Raw genomic sequence first — 25241 nt, forward strand, 5'->3', positions numbered from 1 at the left:
TTTACAGTTAATTCGGCTGGAACCCACTCTACCACCTTGGGAGGTGGTTTGATACTGAAAATACTTTGAATTATTTGAAAAGTAAATCTTTCATTCATAACATTTTGTATTAATGTATTTCTAATACCCTAACTTTATATAACAGGGTAGTATATACAGAAATGTCCTACTCAAGTACATTATCCATCATATAAAGTTATTTCCAAACTATAAATGATCAAGATGAATTCAAGTGCAATTGCTACTTTAATACCTTGTAAATCGCTGATTATCTCTGATCCATGGGTTCGGTCCCTCCTTTCAGATTCTAGAACCGACTGAAGATTGATAAACTCCTTTTCAAGTTTTAACTTGGCAGTCTCCAGGAGGCAGTTTTTATCTTGTAGATCTCTATTGTTAGATTCCAGCTGCTGAATCTGTTTTGAACTTTCTGCCTGGGTTTTTCTTAACCGGGCTGCAGTATCAGATTCTGTTCGCAGCAAAGCATTGGTTTCATCCAGCTGTTATTCCATTCAAAATCAAACAAACACACAAACAGACAGACAGACAAACACAGGTGTATACAATGAAAATACTTCAATTGACTACCCCATTATAAATATTTAAAATAAACAAAAACCTAAAAATATTTCCTAGTGATTTCTCTTTCAAATTAGAGGCAAAATCCTTTAGTAACAATGCCAATTAGAACTGTTAATAGGCAGTCATAAATTAAATTTTAATTCCATTATTACGAATTGGGAGGAACCTACTTGTCTCTGGAGTTGATTCACTTTCTCGGTGGATATTTGAGAGTTCTGATTTCTTTTTTTCAAATCTTCAAGTTGATCTTTTAAACTGTTAACTATGATAAAAAGCATTTCAGTGGCAAGCTTCAACACAACACACACACACAACACACACTGAATTTTTTTTCTTGGTATTTAATATTCTACTCCACAAACCATCATTCTCCAAATTTCGTTTCTTGTCTGCTTCATGATCAGCTTTCCTCTGATACTCTGCATTTTTGTGCTGAAGAAGCGCCTTTTCTCTTTCTAATTGCCTTAATGCTGATTCCACATTTTTCCTTAAGGTAATCTGAAATAATGCTTGAAGTTATTATTGGAGGAAAGTAAGTATAAAAATCGAACAAAAACAAAAATATTTGTTATTTCAAGTAGATTTAAAGTCTGTTAAAAAAGCTGTAACTGCTGTATTGTTAAATTATGTTTTATTTTTTAAAAATAAGCACACTATTAAATAATCAAACAGATGAGCATTTTGTTTACTATTGAAAGTCAAACTCTGCATTTAATTCCAAATCACTGAACCATCTTATGCAACATAAACCACTGATCTAAAACGTTATGAATAACAATAAAAAAAACCCCAATGGTCACTTTGTTTTTAAGCCATGTCATTAATAAATATGCATTTTTTATTTTGAATTATCTACCCATACTAAATTAACTCAAGTTTTATGAAAAATAACAACATGAAGGCTATTATCATGACTATCCTATAATTTTAATCCTGTCCTCCAATGCTACATGGTAAGTTTTATTACAGATCAAGATATGTAAGAATATGGCACCAAGAGAACTTTACAGGTAAGTCAAGCATCATAACTTTTCATGAACAAAAAGGTTAATAAAAGTGTTGAACTATTTTACCTCTTCTTCCAGCTCCTTTGCTACTTTCTCTAGGCGAGTGTTAACAGACCTAAAGAATTTAAAAAGAAACAGGAAATAAAATAACTAATTCACAGTAAAAGCATTTATCATAAATTTAAAAATAATCATAATTACATTTTTAGTAATATGTTTAAACTTAAATTTTACAATATACTATTTAATTAACTATGAAACATACCTGCACTTCTGTTCCAGCTCCTCTTTGGCTTGTATCTCAGTGCTAAGGTGTTCTTCTAATGTGTACAGTTTTTTCTGAATCTGTCAGAAAACAAGAAACTTAATTATAAAGTTTAGTCACACTTAAAGGTGAGGGGCTTAAAGAATACAATGATAAGCTTCTCTTTTCTTTTAACTTAATGTAATCTCCTCTACGATGGTACAGTATTTGTGTCTTCTTAAGGTGCCTTCTACTAACAGAGGGAAAAAATCCTCCATCTCTTGCTTTCTGTCTATGACAGTACACGTGTGTATGAACACGCTTTGTACACGTATGAATAAGAACCTCTATTGTTGGCAGAATTCTACTACTCCAAGTTTCTCATTTATTATGAATAAAGAATATCCTCTGATATTCTCCAATATACTTCTGAAGATTATTTATTTGAAAATATTGTCGCCATTGTGCTTATAAGGATAAAAGGTCTATCTAGATATAAGACAAATATTTGGAATATTCGATTAAACATGTTCAAATATATGTTAGTGTTCTTAAAAATAAGAATATAAGCTCTTCTTTATATCTTCCTTCACAGTGTCAGGCATAATACTATAAAGAGTTACGATTAATAAGTCTTTTGGATACATGATAGCTAATTTCAAGTCATCTCCTTGCCATTCTTTAAATCTTCTTCTAGGCCAGACATGTCAGTCTTTATACAAACTAAAATTACAGAAAGTATTAAATAACCATTTTTGGATCATTAGTACCTTTATAAAGGATTTAACGTTTTGAGTTCCTTTTGTACAGGCACTTGACAAATGTTCTCATTAATTCTAACAAAAACTCTATGAAGATGGCAGTGTTATATGTACTCAGTAAAGAAACTAAATTCCAGCAAAGCTGAATAACTGGGCTGAGATAGCATGCAAGTAAGCAGCAGTACTAAAAATCAACCCAAGTCTATTAGATCCCGAGTCCAATGTTCTTTCCACTATTCTTTCTAGTGATTAAGTTCTTCCCCGTGGTTTCTTAAATATTTCATCTATCTTAAGCAAAACTGTATTTTTCCTTAATAAGAACATATAGGCCAATGAACTAGTCAAATTTAAAGGCTACTGCATTAATACAACTTGATTACTAGCTATCACACAATAATAGGAAGTTCTTGCTGTCAATTGTATGTCCTTGATAAATAAAAACAAGAAAATTACACAATACGTATTTTAAATAACAGATCATAGGAACAATAATAAAAGGGATACTTGGTAGGAAAAAGACTGGGGACTTCTCTTTTGGGTAGATGTCGTACTCCAAATGCTAAGTGGAATATCGCTATCTCAAAACATTACTAGAGTGATGAGGTTTTCTCAGTTTTTCAAGATGTTTGACATCAACATACCTCTTGACTTTCCTATTTAAAACAAACAAACGAACAAACAAAAACACAGAAAGCATTAAATGCTTGTTTTGCTTTGTAAAATTCCTAAAACAAAATCACACCAAAATTATTCAATCAAATATTTTAAAGTATTGAAGAGAAAAATGTTTAGCATCCTCATTTATGTGTATATGTATGTGTGTGTGATTTAGCTTTGTATGCAGTTACAAATTATAGAGGTCACAAAATACTGTAACAGTTTGACAAAATTATCCTTTATGTGAATTCATTGCTAGATACTTAAAATTTGAATCTCTCCACTATTTCTGTACTCATACCTTATTATTTGTACTTTTATAGCACTAAGATTATAAAAATTTCTAACTGGTATTATAACTGTTTACAAATCTATCACTTTTGCTACTAAACCTAAGCCTAAAACCATGTATAATCCATTCTTTCATTGGCCGCTATATCTTACACAATGATATTTATCAAAAAAATGAATCATTTCAATGTTATGCTGAACTGTATTGCAACAAGGAATGGTATCTAATATTCTAAAAGTAGCATCAAATAAACTTTTAAAAGTACAGAGACATTACTAAAATGTAACTAAAATATAGTAGTAAAAATTTATACATACTTCATTCTTCCTTGATTGTAGTGAATCATTTTCTCTACAAGATGGAGAGTCACTTAGTAACCTAAAAGGAACGGCAGGAAATAAATTTATTTGCATGTCACTTTACCCCATTTTCTAATACCAAGTCATTCTCAGAATTAAGTTCCAACCAAAGAGTTTTCTTTTTTCAACATATTCAAAATGAAGCAATATTTTCCACTCTAGACATTATACCATTTTCAATAATTTCAAATATTAAACTTTTCTTCTCACACTTAGCATATGTTGTATTATTTAACATTGTTGAGATCAGAGTGCTAAACAGGACTACACTTTCCCCTTTATCATCTCATTTTGAGTTCCTGTGACTATTTTATTCCTCTAGGTATTTTCTAAAGAGATGGCTCTCTTCCTTTTCAAAGATAACACCTCTTGATTGCCAGGTCTTAATACATAAATGATCACTTCTATTTAACAGTCGATTTCTCTTTTTAACTGAGTCCTTCTTCACTGCCTATATTCTTGGGTTTCTCCTGACACTGATATCCTCATTTTAGTCAGCATTATAATAGTTTTCAGAATACTACTGGTAGCAGTGGGACCTAGTGTTGCTGGTTTGCCCAGAATTTTTCCTAGTTTTGGAAAGAAAGTCCCACATGACATCCTAGGAAAACCCTCAGTCCCAGGCAAACCATAATGGCTCATCACCCTAATCATTACACACACGAAGTACCAAAAAGCTTCTCAAATGTCTTTAATGCTTCACTCAACTATTTAATGGTTTTCAGTGGCTCCTCACTGCTTGTCAAAGTCAAAAGTCCCTTAGCAGAGTACACAGCCACCATCTGTTGCATTATTCTTCCCTAAACTCCAACTTCAATCTATTTTCTAATGTTAGACCCCCAAAACTCACTTCCGTTGACCAATATTTATTGAATGATGACTTTGTGCCAGGCTCTGCACTAGATGGAAAAATTCAGGCAAGAAAATCAGTCTTATCAAGTCCTCCAAGTGGTCATAATCTAGTAACATATACCCTATGTTTGAACCCCAATGGATTACACTACTCTGTACAGTCTACTCTTCTTTATGACTATACAGTTTTATCATATTCCTCATTAGCTGACAAGCTCCTTTAAAAGCAGTTATTTGGTCTTACTCTATAACTCAAGAGAACATAGAGCATTGCCTTGCATTCATTTGCAAATAAATATAACATTCAGGAGCAAAAAAATTAAATTAAATCAAAAACCATCCCTCTGACAGTCTTTCTGAAAAAACTCAAAGTTTAAAACAAATGAACACTTTATCTTATATAATTTAGAGTCTCGAAGTAAGACTGAATACAAAAATGTAACAAACAAACAACATACAAATTTTCCCTGTAGTAGGTAAATCCTATAAAAGGCAGCTGATTTCCCACAAAAGCTTTAGGAATTGGGAAGGTTTCCACATCTCCTTTATCATCTTCAATGTCATCAAAATTGCTGCTGTCTATGTCACTGCTGAGTTCAGGTACTACCGGAGCTGCCGCTATAAAAAGAAATGAATTATTTCATTCATAATAAAAAACATATATCTAAACAGACTCTATTGTTTTATATTATTAACAATATATTTTACTAATATTAACACATTGAACATGAGTACTATAAAATTAATAATATATTATGGTTTACTATAGAAAATTCTAGTAACAATTTCCATTTTATCATTTCAAAGAATTAGAACTTTATGTTTTACTACTATATTAGATCAGTTTTAAATATAAATCAATTAAAGAAAGCAATATGATATTACTCTAGGTAGTAAGATTATAAGCAGCAATAATTTGCACAAACATTCTTTAGTCTTCAGTTTTCTATATTCTTTAGGCAGAAATATTTCTTACTCTTAAAGTAAATTAATGTCAAATACACATAAAGTTAAAATGAATTACTATACTTATCCTAGTACTGACCAGAGTATAGTTTCCATAAATAATTACTGATTTATTAATTCAACACATTCAAATTAAAGGATTATATTTCCCCAAGTCTACAAATTATTGAGTTCATGAAAGTGAACTTGACAAATTAAGAAATCAATAATGTTTATTATAATATCCTTGGGAAATATTGTTAATAAATACATGTTTATTGTATACTTAGTTTGCTTATCAAGATTAGATCTGTAAATATTGCCATGAATTTGAAATGAAACCTCTCAATTTAAAAATTAGTTAGCATTACGTATATCAAACATGCTAGTTAATTCAAAAGAGTAATCAATTTCTGAGATTTAAAATGTGATGGAATAGAAATATTTAAATTTATTAACTTACTCTCTCTTATGTTATCCCAATTCCACTGGTCATTCTTAAAAAAAGGATGTTGTTTGATTTCTTCTACCCCATTTCTCCCAAGTCGTACCTCCCTAAACAATGCAGTTAAAGATTATATAAAAATTAAGATTATAAAAAGACAAAAATATTAAACCTCTCAACAAAGATCAACAGCAAAATCACAAATGAGTTTGAGATCTTTTTTGAAAGCTTCAGTTAAAAATGTTTCTCAAAAATAAGCAGTTTCAATTTTATAGTATATAATCTCTCCAGACAGATTAAAAAGACTATAATGTAAACACCATCGAAAGTAAAATCTATTTCCATCTGTAGTTGTGTCAAATGAAAGTACGCATAAATCTTTCAAATTAAAAAATGCACTTGAATGTGCCAAAATCGCACGACCAACTTCAGGACGTAACATCAATGAAGACCTAACTTTTGGCCTAGAAGAATTATCGAAATCTCTCTCATATAAATGTTATTTAATAAAATCTCTCCCCTTCTTAAAAATAAATCATGTTGCATTTGACACTATCCACATTCACTCAGATAAATTATCTCTACATTTATATTAAAATTATCATTTTGAATACAAAAAAAAAGTTAATAATTTCATTCTTTGCCCCTTTGAGTCTTCAATAAAGATTGTATGGAAATAAAAAACATTTTTTAATATGCCCTGGAACTATGTTATAAACAGGAAAACCCGTAAACTTCAGAGGGAAGTGCCCCTTGCCACACTGATGGCATTAAATTCTTATCAAAATATCTTTTTTCCACCTACAACCATTCTTTATTCCTTTCATTAATTATGCTATATCCCATTTTATATTTTATCTTTCAGCCCAAATTATGATCATCCCCATCAAATCAAACATATACGATTTGCTTTGAGTTTATCAGTATGGACTGTGTAATAATCACATAATTCACAAATCTTAAAATTTCATAACATTCAGTTTGATGAAAATGAGAGAAACAATGCTAATGAAAATATTCCCTGATGTGATTTCTCTGGGGGGTCAACTTTGCAACATCACCTAATTTTAAAATGTGTATCCCGGAATTCTACCTTTAAGATTTTATCCTACAAAAATATGATTGTATGAGGGTAGTTACTACCTTACTTCTTCTAATAGCAACTAGGCAACAAAGTGTGCTAAGGAAACATAGCATTTTAGAGCTACAAGTGTCCTTAGTTACCATCTAATCTGATCCTATCATTTTATGGATAATATTATTGCCTAAAAACATAAAATAATTACCCCAAGAACATCGAGCTAGTGAGTAGAGTTTGGACTGGGGGAGCAAGCAACATCTTGTGTGTTGGTCCTCTGAGAGGACGGCTCCTGGCACAAATACAAAATGGGACACTAGAAAGCCAAGAGACCCAGGGAGAAACTCTGAAGTAGCTTTCTAGCTTCTCTTTTTTAGGTTTTCACAACATTGTTCTTTTATTTTGTTTTAAGAAATACAGAATTTCCAGGACAGACTTGCTCATTTCAAATGCAAATAGAAACTGGTTGGAAAGGAGACACTCAAACGCAATGCAGTTTTTAAGATTATAATCGGCTGAGTGTTTATCTGTGCAGAATGCTCTTCCCTCAAAAGTTGTACAATCAAGAGTAACGTGGCTTAGTTACCTTAGGATAAAATGTGAATAATACAAAAGTTTTCTCTCAAATGCATATTTTACCGAGTTCTATTTTTCTTCATTTTAGACAATAGGGTTAAGGTTAGAGTTAGATTACAATTGAGCTGCATGTAAAAAAATGACAAGGGTAACCCAATACCAGGCTAAGCAGTAAAAAAAAAAAAAAAAAAAAAGGCTAATCCAGAATTAAATGTAATTTGGATAAAGTGAGAGATTGATTTCACATGTAAATAAGTTAGTTCATTTCTACGAATGTAAAAGGGAAAGGTGTCATTTCTACAAAGAAATTCAATGTATATTACCTATCCGTTAGGAAGGCACAGATGAGATTCTTTGCATGTTTAGAAATTTCTGCATCTTCAGGGAAACACAGTGAGTTTTTATGATCCATAATTTTGCTATATGTTCCAACAAGTGAATCTGCATAAAATGGTGTATCCCCTGAAATTCCAAGAAAGAAGACAGTGAGTGTAACATAGAATGCATATGAAACATTTTCATCTAGTATTTCAATATATTCAGTTTAAATTTGTCACATGCATGGAGAATGAATGGTTATAGGCCAGAAGTCTCAGTCAAAACAAACAGACACACACCAAGAATATACTTAAATTTTAATATACAGATGCCTTACTGTTAAAATGTATAGCTGACACTTATTGAATTTTGTTAACCAATGTCACCATAAAAAATTAATGAAACGAAAAAAATAAAAAAATTTTTAAACATACTCTTAAGAGCAAATAAGTCAATGTTAACTCTAGAATTTTGTTATTTTTATAATAGGAAAGGAAAATATTTATTGAATAATTAAAGAAAAAGATACTAAGTGAAGTCAGATCAGTTAGTCTTATCATGCTTAAGCTGGATCATGAATCAGCCTTTTGGGAGTATTCTCTAACCACACGTGGCAATTTAAAGTTAAGTTAATTACAATTAAACAAAATGAAAAATTCCGTTTCCTAGTCACACTAGCCACATTTCAAGCGCTTGAAGTGGCCAGTGCCTACCATACTGGTCAGTGCAGATATAAACCATTGTCACATCATAACAGACTGGACAGTGGAGCTCTAAGAGTTAGACCAGTCCCATCAGCTTATGGACAAGGAAGCCGAGCCCCAATAGATGACATGTGATTTGTCTAAGATGACGACACACAGTAAGAGTTGAAAATGGTAGGAATGGTCTCCCAAAGCAGTGTTTCTGCTGACGAATGACCGTGATAGTCAATGAAAGCAGTACAAAGACAGAAAAAGTTGATGGCATCGCTTTGGCTACTACTTATCTAAAGTCACAAGGGTTAAAGGCTCTGCTAGGATGCCTTGAGGACCAGTCATCCTATTACAAAAGAGACTCCCAAATCAGCCAATGCAGAACTTCAAAAGGGATAGTTGTGTGGGTAATTTTTATTTGTTTTCAAAGCAGGGTGGAGGGAAGCTTTGAATTCAAGATTTTTTCCAGTGCCATTTTTAACTGCAGCAGAGTCCTTTAGATGAAATCCCATGACGACCAACGCAAGCAAGCACCAGAGCGGGCTCAGAATACTGCAAATCAGTGCCATTCAAACTTGTTCAATTCAGCTGAGCCGAAAACAACAGCAGGAATTTAAATGGCCTCTTCAAATAAGCCATGTTGACTTCCTACAAAGTGTATTATTTTCTAAACCCCTAGAAGAGTCTAGGCAAATGATAGAATATATTCTACTTCCCAAAGATTATAAGCCACACCTGATGCATCATCAGATCGGGCCAGAGGTGGGGAGGATGAACGGCTACCTGGGAACATACGGTGAGTACAATGAGACCCACTACAAAGACAGGTCCAAAACGAAGTAGGTTATACTATGACATGAGACTAAGCATAGCAAGATTAATGCTACATACACAGGACGGTCATCAAGAGAAGGTAACTTATGCCACACAACAGTTCCATGCCTAATTATTACTTAAATTTGGGATTTACCAAAATGTCTTTTTTTTTTTTTTTAAGCAATAACCATATCCAATTGTCATACAGATTTTACAGATTTTCTACTACCAATCTGTTTTAGGGTTATCTTCTAGAAAATAAATTCTCAAAATTTAAAAATATTATTTTGAACTCTGAAGTCATTTCATATAATGTTATTAGCCTTATCACACTTGCCTCAGAAAGGAGATTTGGCTACATCTCCCCTCTTCCCCAAGCCAGATGATTCAGTCATTAGCTTCCTTAGAAGATATTTTTGTGTCCCTAGTACTGAGGAATGGAAAATCTTAAGAATGAAATCTATGATGTAAAGAAAAGTTTTGAAATATTTAGGCCTTTGAAATTTGGATTTGGTTCAAGTAAAAGAAATTATTAAATTTGCCTCTGAATTTTCTGAGAATCAAATATTATAAAATATATTTATCTTGATAGTCAAGTCATCAATAACTACATTTATGATTTATTTTACTGGAATTACAAACCAAATATATATACAAGTAATAAATATAAGAAATACAGTTAACAAAAATCGATTATATAAACAAACTAAACAGAGTTCTCTATTATCAGAACAAGTATTAATAGCCTTATACTTAAAATATTTACAACAGATACTATTGATCAAATAAAAAAAAAGAATCTTAGCATGGAGGCCCAGTATAGCTGTAAGCTTCTTATTCTAGTGTTTTCTTAATACAAAAAGGTCCATTGGATGGATATTTCCTAGCAGTATACTTTTAATTCCTTTCATATTCTACTCAATCAGCTTGCAGTATAAGACTTGGTTTTAATTTTCTAATTAACAATTGATCATATCAAACTACTAATTCAAAGCTTTGAGAAATTCCACTTCCTCCCTAGGACACATGCAATTAATTAATTTCCTTATATTCTCAGATTCTTGACTTAGAACTAAAGTGTTATGAGATGGGTTTTAAAAAAAGAACAAGTTAAAAACTTTACTTACCCACCAGCATCTCAAAAAGGAAAACACCCACAGACCACCAATCACATTCTCGCCCATAGTAACCATCGCCTCCTTGTGATTTCAAAACCTCAGGTGAGATATAATCAGGTGTTCCGACTGCTGTATCACAATGCACCATGCCTGTCTGGGTAAAGAGCAGAGATAAAGAAAAAAAGATGTATGTAAAAACACGCGAACATAAATGCAACTAATTCATTTATTATTACATATAAACTGCTACAAACCGAACTTCATTGCTGACAAGGCTTTGGGAAGACAGAGGGCAAATACATTATAAAATGCATAAAAATGTATGGATTATGGGAGAGCAGAGACAACTTTCCAACCTATTTTTCATCAATGAAAAAGGTGGTAGCTTTTCTATGGAATTCCATGCAAATCGACATGAGTGAAATCCTACAATTTTTGTCCTTTCCTGCCTGACTTGTTTCACTTAGCATAATACTCTCAAGATCCATCCATGTTGTTGAAAATGGCAATGTCTCGTCTTTTTTATGGCTGAGTAGTAATCTATTATAAATGTGTAAGATATACCAGCTCTTTATTCAATCATCCATCAAGGGACACTTAGGTTTCCATGTCCTATTGTAAATAATGTTGCATTGCACATAGGGATACATATATCTTTACAAATTAATGTTTTCATATTATAGGGATAAAAATACCAAGAATAATTGCTGGATCATAAAGTAGTTCCATTCTTAATTTTTAAAGGAACTTCCCTACTGGAAGCTTTCATAGTGGCTGCACCAGTTTATTTTCACCAATCATGTAGGAGGGCTCCCTAGTCTCCAAATCCTCTCTAACACTTGTTATTTCTTGTCTTCTTGATAGCAGCCATTTGAACAGGGGTGATGTGGTATCTCATTGTAGTGTTGATTTGCATTTCCCTAATAACTAGTGATGTTGAACATATTTGTATATGTCTGTTGGCTATCTGTACATCTTCCTTTGCTAAGTATCTATTCAGGTCCTCTGCCTATTTTTTGTTTTGTTCCTGTTGAGTTGTCTGAGTTCTTTACATATTTTGAATATAAGCCCCTTAACGGAAGTATCATTTGCACATATCTTCTTCCATTCAGTTGGCTGTCTCTTTGTTTCAATAGTTTCTTTTGCTGTGCAGAAACTTTTTAGTTTGATGTAACCTCAATCACTTTTGTTTCCTTTGTCTCTGGTGTCAAATTCACATAAATAGCTCTGAGATCAATGTCCAGAAGCTTAGTGCCTATGTTCTCATCTATGTATTTCACTGTTTCAGGTCTTACATTCAAGTCTTCAATCCACTGGATTTAATTCTTATGTATAGTATGAGAGTGGTCAGTCTAGTTTCATTCTTTTGCATAAGGCTGTCTAATTTTCCTATCACCATTTATTAAAGAGACTTTCCTTTCTTTGTTGTATATTCTTGGCTCTTTTGTCGAAAATTAGTTGCCCACATATGTGTAAGTTTATTTCTGGGCTCTGAAGTCTGTTCCATTGCTCTGTTTTTTTTGCCAATACCATACTGTTTTAATTACTATAGCTTTGTAGTATAGCCTGAGGTCAGAAAGTGTGATACCTTCGGCTTTTTTTTTTTCCCTCAGGACTGCTTTAGGGTCTTTTGTGGTTCCATACAAATATGAGGATTTGGGGTTCTATTTCATTGTAGTTTTGCTAGTGATCGAACTGAATCTATAGATTGCTTTAGGTAATATATGAACATTGTGACAGTGTTAATTCTTCCAATCCATGAACACAGATTATTTTTCCATTTCTTTGTGTCGTCCTCATTTTCTTTTAACGAGATCTTGTAGTTTTTAGTGTACAGGTCCTTCACCCTCCTTTACGATTACTCTTAAGTATTTTATTCTTTTTGTTGCAAATCTAAATGGGAATTTTCACTTCTCTGACATTTTGTTGGTACACAGAAATGGAACAGATTTTTGTATTTTTTTTTTTTGTATAATGATTTTGTATCCTGAAACTTTATTGTATTTATTATTTCTAATAGTTTCTTTTTTTTTTTGCTGGAGTCTTTAGTGTTTTTATGTATAAAATCATGTCATCTGCAAATAGTGATAGTTTTACTTCTTCTTTTCTAATTTGGATGTCATTTATTTCTTTTTTTGCCTAGTTGCCCTGGCTAGGACTCCCAGTACTATGTTGAATAACAGCGGCTAGAGTGGGCATTCCTGTTCTTCATCTTAAAGGAAAAGCTTTGTTTTTTCATTGCTGAGTATGGTGTTAGGTGAGGGTCTGTTATATGTGGCTTTTATTATGTTGAGGTACTTTCCTTCTAGATCCATTTTACTGAGAGTTTGTTATCAATAAATAGACGTTGTATCTTGTAAATTCTTTCTCTGCATCTATTGAGATGACCTATGATTTTATCTTTTGTTAATGTGGTGGATCACACTGATTTGCAGATGCTGAACCATCCTTGCATCCCTGAGAAGAATCCCACTTGACTGTGTTGTGCGACCCTTTTAATGTGTTACTGTATTCAACTTGCTATGATTTTGTTGAAGATTTTTATATCTATGTTCATCAGAGACAGTGGCCCGTAATTTTCTTTTCTTGCGATGTCCTTACCTGGTATTGGTGTCAGGGTACTGTTGGCTTTGTAAAATGAACTAGGAAGCATTCCATCCTCTAATTTTTTGGAAGATTTTGAGAAAGATGGGCATTAATCTTCTTTGATTGTGTGGTAGAATTCACCAATGAAGCCATCTGGTACTAGCCTTTTGTTTTTTGGGAGGATTTTTATTACTATTTCAATTTCCTTACTAGTGATCGGTCAATTAGGTTTTCCATGACTTTAGACTTCGTTTGTTCTTCTTTTTCTAGTTCTTTAAGATGCAACGTTAGGTTGCTTGATATTTTTCTTGTTTCCTGAGGTAGGCCTGTGTTACTATAAACTTCCCTCTTAGTACCACTCCTTTGCTGCATCCCCGAAATTCTGATACACTGTATTTTCATTTTCATTTGACTCTATGTATTTTTTCATTTTTTTAATTTTATTTCTTCATTGACCTAACAATTTGGTGGCATGCTGTTAAATCTCTACATTTGCGCATCTGCAGACACCATCTCTATCTACCCACCAATTTCTTGCCTTCCCTGCTTGTTCCTATATGCCTATTTTTTGATATACTGATATGTGGATCCCTCAGGAATGTTTGTGTGTTGAGCAGAGGAATCTGTTAGATTATAGTTGTATGATTTGTAAATTTAAGGGAAAATGCAAAAGGGTCTTCTCATTCTACCATGGTAAACATTAGCTGAAACTTGCAAGGATTTTGTAGATTAATTTAAATGACCTTCATTTCCTTTACCTGCCCAATAAAGAGTGCATCACAACTTTCCTCATAAGGAAGCCATATACACCACCTAAATACTAAGTATTATGACCACCTTGGCAAAAGTAAGTTTAATGTATTTTGTAAAAATGATTTATGTAAATGTTTTAAGTGCAATGAAATACATTAAACATGGGAAATTAATTTCAAAAGCAATCTTCTCATTCTTCAAATTAGCAGAATTAACTCAATGATTTTCTTTTCCCGGGTATATAGCAAATAGAGAAGAGAAGTCCTTTAGTCTGAATATAAATAAAATAAAAATTTTGGAAATAACTGATCAAATATGAGAGTAATACTCTGTATGGATTACTACGTAGAATAAAAGATAAAGAAGACAGTGCCTGACTTCAAAAGGCAGGGTATATGATTAATATTTATCATAGACTATCCTATACTTTATAGACTTACCAGTGGAAATACTAATAGAGACTTATTAGGGTAAACAAAATCTCTTCATTTCACATGTATCCACAGAAATTAAGACTTAAAAAAAAAAAAAATCTTGTGAGATTTAAGAGCTAAAACCTAACTATACACAAACACAAAATACCACTCAGAGAAAATTGTTTATCATTCAAAGGTTCAGAGGAAGGAGTGAAAAGGGTAAGACACACAAAAAACTGACATAAAGCTAGGCTGTAAAGGATGGACAAGTTAGCTCTAAAGGAGAAGAGGTGATATGGTAGCTTAGATAGAAAAAAGAACAACAAAGAAACAAGAATGACTTTATATAAAGCATGTTCAAGAAATGCAGTTAAGTTCAAATCAATTAAGTGTAAAGTTGCACAACGATGCGGTGGGAAAGGTCTGACGGAGATCAGTTTGAAAAACCACCTGCAGGATAAATCCTTTGGCAGGACTAAAGAATTTTTAGTAGGTAAACTATGTGAATAGCACTCTGCTTTCAGAAAATTAATACTCTAACCACAACTTTTGGCCAACAGATTGGTGGTTAAATTTTTTTTTAATAAAACATTTTGAAAATATATTTAAAAACTGTCTCATGGGAAAGCTGCCGAATTATATGGATATAGAATCATACATTTATGACAAGTCTTTGATCCTATTCTAAAGAAATACAGGAAGGACAGACTGGAAACTAAAGAGACTGGTTTACCTACAGGGGGTGGGTATGAAAAGGGTGAAAAGAAGGGAATACAGAAATGAGGTAATAGGAGGGAGTGATCCTTCTCTAAGCAAACAATAATTTGTATAGATCCGATTCTTAAAACCAGATAAATATTTCACATATCCAAAAAATTAACAACTAAAATCAACCTGACTATAGGGAGAACTCTAAATGGAATACAAACAGTAAGAAAAGAACCTGTTTTATAAATTAACATAACCATACCAAAGGGAGAAGGGAAGCAAAGAATTGACCTAAGTAACTTTGGAAAACAGTATCTTAAAAAACAAACAAATAAACAAAAAAAAGACACCCAAAAAAGGAGGAAGATTAGAAGGAAGCCTGTGGTATAGGACTAGAATTAAAAGTATTAGTATGGACTCACAATTTTTAATATACTACAGACACACACAGAATTAAATAGGAACATGTGTGTGCATGGGGGTTCGTACATATAATGTATACGATATACATGTGCCTGTGAGAAGGCTTAGAAGTAATGACACTCCAGGAGCAGTAGGCACATCAGGCCCCCAAATACTGATTTCTAAATACCACTCTTGAATAAAAGAAATCAGCCTCTGGGAGAAGTGGCTGATTCCAGGGTTGGGACAGAGAAAATATACAAGTCTTCAACCACTCATGCCAAAAAAATAAGAAAATGATCAAAAAAGAGGACATATCTTTTTCGAAAGCTTTAGGAGTCAATCTAAGAAGCCTCCACAAGATAAAGAAACTGGACTGAGTTTCAAAGTTTAAGTAGGAATTTGCCAAGCAGACTATATTCAACAGCATATGTGAGGCCAGGAATCATGAAATAGCACTGTATCAAAAGAACTATTATGCAATTTAAGATCTCTGTCCCATAAGGTATAAAAGGTTGAATGATAGAGAATGAGGATGACAAAGTTGGCAGGGTTCACAGCATTGTAACAGGCTTTATATGACGAGCTAAGGAGTTGGAGCTTCAGTAGGTGACAGAAATCTACTGAAGGGTTTTAAGCTAGAGAGCGACATAAAAAGATATGTACTTTCAAAAGCTTCCACAAAAGTACTTTATTTTACATGGACCAGATTAAATGTTTATTTGCTAAATATATCTGGTGTTTATAATTGACAAAATATCAAATTGAGAGATTTACTGAAAACACAAAATTGGTCAATCACAAATCTTGGAGTTGGTCTAAGACACTAAAAAGTACTTTCTGTGAAGGTGGAAAAGAAAAATTGTAAGTGGAATTCTTAATTATCACAGTATTACAAGCCTCAGCTTGAGTGCTACAGAGGCAAGAGCCTATCTGGTCCATTTTAATAATTAAAAATGAGCACTTGCACTGGGGCTCCTTTCTCAGAGAAGCACATCCCTTGCCTTGTAGGAATCCTGGCTAAGGGAAGGTCTAGCTTCCTTTGTATTCTGTCTTAAAACAGCACAACTGGTTTGAAACCCCATTTCCACCTGCGTTTGCATCGTGCGGTCCCACTGTACACAGAGCTGCTTGTTACTCCTGTTATCTCCTTCGGTACCGTTTATTATTTCCATTAGGGCTTTGGTTACAAAGCTGCATAGATTTTAAATGGTCTGTCCCTATTGTTCCATAAACCTGATCTTTAAATGTATAATTCTGCATAAATAGGTTTTTTCAGAAACATAAACAGAAATGCCTATATTTTAAAAATTGATGTCACTTGTAGAAGGGTTATGAATATTAACAATTTACCAATTAGCTTCTAAAAAATGATAGCCTCAATTCAACCAAATGGTATATACTAGAGAATTAATGGATAAAATCGTATACTATTTTTGGGTAAGTTACATAAATGTGCCTTAACAGATGGCAGAGGTTGCTGTAAAATGCATTAACAGGCAGAGGGAACTCAACTTATCTAATTAATGCAAGTAATCTGAAATAACAGTACTTCTTGCCTGTCACTGAAACATCTACATTTAAATATACTACACTGTGACTTTTTCATTCACATCCAGATAGAGTGACAGCATGTAGAAAATTGTGAATTCTGCAATTTATCAATAATAGAACTTAATGATACCGTTACTCTTAATTGTGATAGTAACGAATTATTTTAATCCTTATAGGTTATAATGTTATCCTGCATTTTAGTTTTGCTTTTATCCATAACATATGTTTTGTATGAAGCCAGAAGAGTTAAAAAATAATTCAAGCATCTCTGTCTATATTATAAAGAGCCAGCAAACTTTTCTGTAAAGAGACAGACAGTAAATATTTTAGGCTTTGTGAACTATATAGAGTCTCTATTGCATATCTTTTAAAAAAATTATCTTTCAAAAATGGAAAAACCATTTTTAGTGCAGAAGCTGTACAAAACCAGCCACAGGCCAGATTTGGCCATGTGCTCCAGTATGCCAGACCCTTCTATAGATGTACAGATCAATGAGAATAAAACAATGAACATTTCTAATGGCTTTGAGACCGTAATGATAATCAGAGGCAAATAAAGTGATGAACCTGAAACTTGTAAAAATACTGTTCACATTAACAATATCAGAGAACTGTAAATTCTATATACTATGGTCTTTAATAAAATGCTCCTCTGTTCGTCATTATATTAATAACTTTAATTATTAACATTACTTGAGGAATGGAGGTTTAGGGTAAATTTTTTCAATTTTAGTATTTAAAATATTTGATACATCAAAATTAGGAATTTCTGTTCAAACAAAAAGAGACAGATGAATAGTAGACTAGAAGATGATATCAGCAATATCTGTGGACTATCTAGATTAAATAAGCAATCAATAAGAAGTCATTTTTAAAAGGGTCAAAAAATACGCAACAGGTAATTCACAAAAGAGAAAGGACTGACAAGTATACTAAGAATACACTCATGGAAATGCAGAGAAGAAACACCATTCATTATATACGACAGACATAAAAAAAGTTAAGCATTCTGCTAGAAAATTATTTTATACTTTATCTGCATTAAAGATAATTTTCAGTTAATGTCACATTATATCATAATAAACACCAAGAGAAGGAGCTTTGATGTTCATATAATACAGTATGACAATCATATTCCATCTACTAAACCCTGACTACTGTATGCAGAACATAAACATAGTAACAGACTCTATGAAGACCGCAGAAGTAAAGGGAAGCTAAGCTTTAGCTGGGTAGACAGGGCACACAAACCTGGAGAGACACGGCAGCCCGGAAGTACAGCACAATTCTAAATAAGTAAGGACATTATGACATTGGAAGAGTGATCGGTCAGGTTAGGGTTACTGGGGAGAACTTTCTAGATAAGGTAAAATAGGAGCTAAGCTTGGAAAAATATGGCTCGCTGCTGAAGGTAGGACAACCAACAGAAGTGCATGTCACACAGGTGGCACGAAATAAGAAGTCAGAAGAAATCGGCTTTATTCCAAATTAACGTGCTGACAAGCTAACTAACGCAGAGTAAGATTAGCTGTGTAAGCATCCTGGAAGGTATGAAAACCACGCAAAAGATAATATCCAGTTTGGTCTCTACATGCATCAACATTTATAAAGTCTGATAATGCAGCTTCACCCTCTAGATCCAATAGAGGAATACAAAGAAAATAAAACATGATCCCTCCCCATCAGGAATTACTACCAGGAATTAGGCTCACTTAACAGAATAAAAGACAAGAGAGATACATTTTGCAATGAAAATAAGTCAACATCATAATCACCTTTGAGGTTAATGCTACCGAATCTATTAATCGCAATAGGAACTGTTCAACAGGGAAGGCACCACAACAGGTGACGTCCTCGAACTGATTCTATGTGGCTGATGCAGACAAGGTTGGAAGGAAGTGGTGACATAAGTCCCTCAGCTCACCTCTTTTGTTGAAGGAAAAGTACAGGAATATGGTCACGGAAATACCCATGTACCTGAATTTATATTCTGTGTACTACTTCTGCACCTAGATGATCATACACGTGAACTGGCTTTGATCAGTAGCAAATGCTCATCAATATTCTATGAGGAAGATAACTATTTATCCGAGTTCTTACTTCTCTTGGATCCACCAAATCTACTAATAAAGTATTCTATAGCCAGATGAACAGTTAGTAATGGAAATGCTATGATCTGGATATTTTATTACCTCGAGTCATTACACAGCTAGCAAAACTCAATTTATCTTTGTTTAAAACTATGAAGTCCAGATTTAAAGTGTTTCTTTTATTTTCGTTTCTCAAAAAACTAGCATTTTTTGAACTTGCTTATTACTTACTTCGTCCATCTTCATACATGTGCCAAAATCTGCTAATTTTAGATGTCCATGTTTATCCAAGAGCATGTTGTCAGGCTTCACATCTCTGTGAATTAAACCCATGGAGTGTATGGCATCCAGAGCAAGAACGACTTCAGCAGTATAAAATTTGGCCCATTTTTCAGGTACATCATAGTTACTCATAAGGTTTACAAGGTCTCCACCAGGCATGTACTCCATTACCATATACAGATACTTATCATCTTGAAAGGCACAGAAGAGCTGGAAAATGAAATGGGAAGGAAAAAAATTTTTAAGAAGAAAGAAAACCAAAACATAAACAACAAAATCCCTCCAAAATTTATTATAATTGAAAGTGGCAAATTATTTTATATCCAAAACCAAGTTGAACTTTATGAAATCTTTGATTTTAGATCTGGACATCTTTAATGGAAAAACAGTTATCAGACAAAACTTTGATATGGGTATCTTCCTCATACTTACTAACAAAATATACATAAATCATTTTCCCTCTTGGAGAATACAAGAATATATTTATAAAGAAATATTTCTAAAAAGAAAAAGAATAAAAATGAAGAAAGGTGAAAGAATGACAGATTTCATAACAACAAAAAAACATAAATTATTGCACCAAACTCACAAAGAGAGCTGAGGATGCAGGAGCAGTTTAGAAAAACCTAAAAGGTAAGCAGATTCAATGGCTACAAGAAGAGGGACTAAGCCCCAGCCACCGGAAGAGGGAGCAGTCGGTAGCCACACTTGGAACAAGTCCTTCTCCTTCCTCCCTTTCCCCATTATCTTGCTCATAACAAGCAGAGCAGCAAGTGGCAGTGTTACCTGCATCCAAATCAAAGCAGGGGCACTGGACCAGAGAAATAAGAGACCGAGCTGACTCCCAGAAGAGACAGAGAAATTACAAATTCAGAAGGAAATCTGTATATTCTACCCAACAAGTCCCACCCCTCCCCGAAGCAATTGATGAAAACAGAAAAGGTTTCCACAAAGAGGGAAAGATAGAACAAAACCAAGAATCTACATTTGAGATACAAAGCAATTAGAGAAACAACAAAATTGTCCATATATGCTATGGGTCTACATTGGGGTTTTCTATTCCATTGAGTTGTTTTATTTGTCTATTCTTGCCACCAGACCAGTGTTTTAATTTTAATTTGCTTGATATTGATTGAGCTTCTTAGATCTATTGGTTACAGGATTTCATCAAATTTGGGGAAATTTTGGCCATTATTTCTTCAAATAGCTTTTCTGTCTCAGCTCCTGCCTCCGAATTCCCCAGCCCCTTTCTCAGACTTCAGTTCCACATATATAATCTGCTTGCTGCTGTTCCCATGGGTAACTAATATTCTGGGATTTTTTTTTTTTTATGGTGTGCCTCATTTTATGCTATGTAAAGTTTTTATGCTATGGCTAGAAAAATGAAAACTGCCCTCAAAAGACTTATATGCAAACGCTCACTATTTATAATAGTCCCAAAGTAGAAACAATCCAAATGCCTATCATCTGGCAAGTACACAAACAAAACTCGGTATATCCATACACTCTCTGCTCTAACCAGGAATATAGTAATACCATTCTGATTGATGCTAAACAACTAGAGTTAGCATCAGATCCCACAAGTTAAGAGCGCAGTCTTACACAAGACTGCCCTCACTTCAAGCATCAGGCCAACTACATTTCTAAATAACTGACTACAAATTCAGGAGTTCCCATGACTTCCTCATGTTTGATAACTCATTAGGATGACTCACAGAACTCAAGGAAGACTATACTTACGATCACAGTTTTATTATAAAGGATACACATAGGTCAAGGTCTGGGAGGGAGCAGAGAGCTTCTGTGCCTCCTTGTGGAATCAGGGTGTACTACATTCCACACAGCAGTGTGCTCACCAATTAGGAAACTCCACTGAGTGTCAATGTCCAGAGTTTTAATGAGGGTCTCATTACATAGGCATCATTAGTAAAATCACTGGCCATATGATTAAACTCAATCTCTAGCTCCCTTCTCCCTAGAGTTTGGGCAGCTGAAAGTCTCAATCCTCTAATCGAATGCTTGTTCTTTCTAGTAAACAGTCCTCATCTCAAATATATTGAAAGGCCACCAGGAGTTGCCTCATTAGCATAACAAAGACTGCTACTGCTCAGGAAATACAAGAGCTTTTAAAAGCTCTCTGCTAGGAACTGGAGACAAAGAATGAATGTATTCTTTGTTATACCCTACGGTACAATGGAATACTATTCAGCACTAAAAAGAAAAGAAGTATAATACATGCCACGATATGCATATACTTCGAAACAGTATACTAAGAGAAAAAGACTAGATCCAAAAGACAATATATTGTATGATTTCATTTATCTGAAATGTCCAGAAAGGCAAATCTATAGAGACAGTAACCACATTAGTAGTTGCCTGGGGCTGGAGGAAAATGGGAAATGACTATAAATGGTAGAAATGATCATTTGACGATTGTGGAAAGTTCTAAAATCAGAATGTACTGATGGATGCACAACTGTAAACTGCCTAAAGATCACTGAATTGTACAAGGTGATCTACAAGTAAGTTAATAATGATGCTTTATTCACAAGAGACAAAAATAAGGAAAAAAAACAAACGTCCATGAATAGACGAATAAACAAATTACACAATGAAATACTATTTGACAATAAAAAAGAATGAACTATTGATATATTGCATCATGGCTAAAACTCAATTTTGCTGAATGAAAGAAGCCAATAAAACGAGATTAAAATTAGACTAGACACTGTAGAAGAAAAGTTCGGTAAACTTAAACACATAACCTCAAAACTATATAAAATTAGATACACTGAAAAACAACAAAAAAACTTGATGTGATGCGATTAAAATGGCTCTTTACCTCTGTAGTCTCTGCAAAACCCACAACCCTAGTCTAAATAATGAAAAAACGTCAGGCAAATTCCAATAGAAGAGCATATCCATCCAACAATATAACTGACCAGTATTCTTCAAAGCTGTAAAGGTCATCAAAAACAAGGGAAGTATGAAAACCATCATAGCCAAGAGGAGCCTGAGAAGATAGGATAACTAAATGTAACATACTATTTTGATGGGACCATGAAACTGAAAAGCAATTAAGAAATTAAGAAAATCTGAATAAATTATGGGCTTTAGTTAATAATAATGTATCAATACCAGTTTATTCATTATAACAAATGCATCTTACTAAAGTTAGGTGTTAATAAGGGAAACTGGGAGCTCTCTAATATCCACTCAATTTTTCTGTAAATTTACAACTGTTTCTAAAAACAAAGTCTATTAATAAAAATAAATCATATGCTGGCAGATAACAGTATTTGGCAGTGCCTAACTACATAAAAAGCCATTTTCTAATAAGATTTAATATGTAAAATCTTATTACATATGAGCATTAACAGAACACCTGCAATCAATTTTGATAAAAAACACCAACTGTGAACCCCAATTAAGCAAATGAAACAATTTCATTCTTTTCCTAAACAGACCTACCTGTATTTTTAAAAGTGTACTTATTATATTTTGAATTTTATCAATAAGAAATTTGTCAAAATTTGTCTTCTCTTTATATCGATACCTAAACATCATCTTCAATTTGCCTCTTGGCCCTCAAAACCTAAACTATTTACTACCTGACCCTTTGCCAGAAAAGTTTGCCAATTTCTGGTGTGAGGGAAATAAGACTGGCCATGGCTCATAACTGTTGAAGATAAGTGAACAGTTCCTGGGGAGGTTCAATATACTTTTTTTCTATTTTGGGTTATCTGTCATAATTTTAAAAAATTACAAAACATATCACTATATATACTGACATTTTTGTCTTGAAAGATTTGCAAGGAAGTTTGGTCAAGCCATGGAATAAATGAGCCCATGTTTAAAAAATTGAATTAAATTAATTGAAAGGTTAAATGTCACATGCAAATAGATGGAAAATTACTTAAAATATTTGTAAGTCAAATTCAGAATTCTATGAAAATGCCATATTAGAGCAAATGGCATTTACTTTAGATTTTATACTGCCCTGATATTTATTTTTTTAATGTACTATAATAACTGATTAAATAAGAAAACCACTCTAGGAAATGCTGAAGGAAGCATTTCAAATACTTTAACATTATTCCTGTTAAAAAGTATCTGGTAAGCTCAGAATAGATGGAAAGGCCAAATTCTTTACTGCTTCAACCAGAAAGCTTCAGCAAACATCGGACTGAATAAACATTAGAGGTCTACTCACTGAAGTTCAGCATAATAAAAAAGATAAGGATAAAAAAGTTCTGTTCAACACAATAAAGATTGAACCAATGCCATTTTTTTTTTTTTGCATTTTGCAATGTCTACACATTTAAAAAAAATAGTTTTCTTAGGTATAAGTTTCTTCTCAACCAAATAAAGCAATACACATCAAAATTATAACTTTTTTTCTAACAGAATGAAAGGCTAAGTCTAACTTCATAGAAAAAATAGAAAAAAATTGTTAAGAACTGCCACAAATACATAAGAGAACAATGAAATGATACTTGCTCTACCAGATACCAAAATATATGAAAAACTACAGAAATTAAAACTACATAATTTTAGCATAGAAACAAATAATAGATTAAAGTAATGTAATAGAGTCAAAGAGAATTTCATGTGTATATGTAATTTAGTCCATGAAATACAGGACATTTCATTTACTTCTTGGGGGAAAGGTAGTTTTCTCTATAAATGGCACTGGGAAAACTGGCTACCCATGTGGGAAAAACAAGTCCTACTTCATATATATATATATATATATATATATACACACACACACACATATATATATATATTACTATTCCTGGTGACTTAGAAATACACTCCCATTGCCCAAATGAAAGCATAAAAAAAAGTTAAAGGAAATTTAAGATAATATTTTTACAATATTGGCCTTTGGAAAGTATCAAAATATAGAATCTATAGATTTGACTACATCTAAACTTAAAAATTCAACAAATGACAGACAAATAATAGTCTGAGAGAATACCGATTCCCTATAGAAAACCAAGGATTAATGCTCAGGGTCTATTAGCACTGCAACAAATCCATATGAAAAAAAAAAAGCAGAACACACAGAAAAGTGGGATAAGCAATAGAGAAGGAATACAAATTACTAATAAGCATACGAAATATGCAGAACCTCAGAAGTAATCAAGGAAATGCAACTTAACACAGTAACACCTTATTTCTCAAGGATGAGACTTAATAGAAATTTAAAATAATCACAGTATCCACTATTTGCTAAAAATGTAGTGAAATAAAACATCCATTAAAGAATTCAAGTAATATGAACTCATAATCACCTGTTTTAACAAGGTAATTTGGCACTATCTATCAAAATGTCAAATGTGCATAACATGACCTAGCAATTCCAATACTAGGAATCTATTTTAAAGAAGTAATTCACACATGTATAAAAGATGGGCCTACAAGAAAAGAGCTATTTTCAACAATAATATAGTAACAAATATGGGTCCTTCATACAATTAAATATTGAAAAATACAGATTTGAAAACTTTTAAAAAATAACCTACTGACATTGATCGTAGGCATATCCTATGACCCATTAATTTCACTGCAAGGTAGATCCCTAACAGAAATGTGTGAACATATGTGCCAAAATCAATATGAAAGAAAATTCAGAGCGGCATTATTCATAATAACCAAAAAGTTGAAACAACTCAAGTGTCCATTAACTAATGAATGAA

General features: G+C 33.0%; 1 protein-coding gene across 4 annotated transcripts in view; it reads right to left on the reverse strand.

The window, feature by feature from the left end:
- ROCK2 (Rho associated coiled-coil containing protein kinase 2) overlaps positions 1–25241 on the reverse strand; it is a 108239-nt gene that overhangs the window by 30602 nt on the left and 52396 nt on the right. For 3 of the 4 annotated variants that reach the window (XM_036224907.1, XM_016127096.2, XM_036224908.1), the window contains exons 5-16: positions 19486–19746; positions 10755–10899; positions 8122–8260; positions 6163–6254; positions 5213–5372; positions 3861–3921; positions 3236–3247; positions 1855–1934; positions 1656–1704; positions 945–1080; positions 753–844; positions 254–500 (exon numbers count right to left, since the gene is read on the reverse strand). In XM_036224907.1, coding sequence (XP_036080800.1) covers positions 254–500; positions 753–844; positions 945–1080; positions 1656–1704; positions 1855–1934; positions 3236–3247; positions 3861–3921; positions 5213–5372; positions 6163–6254; positions 8122–8260; positions 10755–10899; positions 19486–19746 — 1474 coding nt within the window. The remainder of the gene's footprint in view (positions 1–253; positions 501–752; positions 845–944; positions 1081–1655; positions 1705–1854; positions 1935–3235; positions 3248–3860; positions 3922–5212; positions 5373–6162; positions 6255–8121; positions 8261–10754; positions 10900–19485; positions 19747–25241) is intronic. The other variant, XM_036224906.1, reaches the window with a different exon arrangement.

The sequence above is a fragment of the Rousettus aegyptiacus genome, unplaced genomic scaffold (assembly GCF_014176215.1).
Source record: "Rousettus aegyptiacus isolate mRouAeg1 unplaced genomic scaffold, mRouAeg1.p scaffold_m13_p_7, whole genome shotgun sequence".
In the NCBI taxonomy this organism is placed as follows: domain Eukaryota; kingdom Metazoa; phylum Chordata; class Mammalia; order Chiroptera; family Pteropodidae; genus Rousettus; species Rousettus aegyptiacus.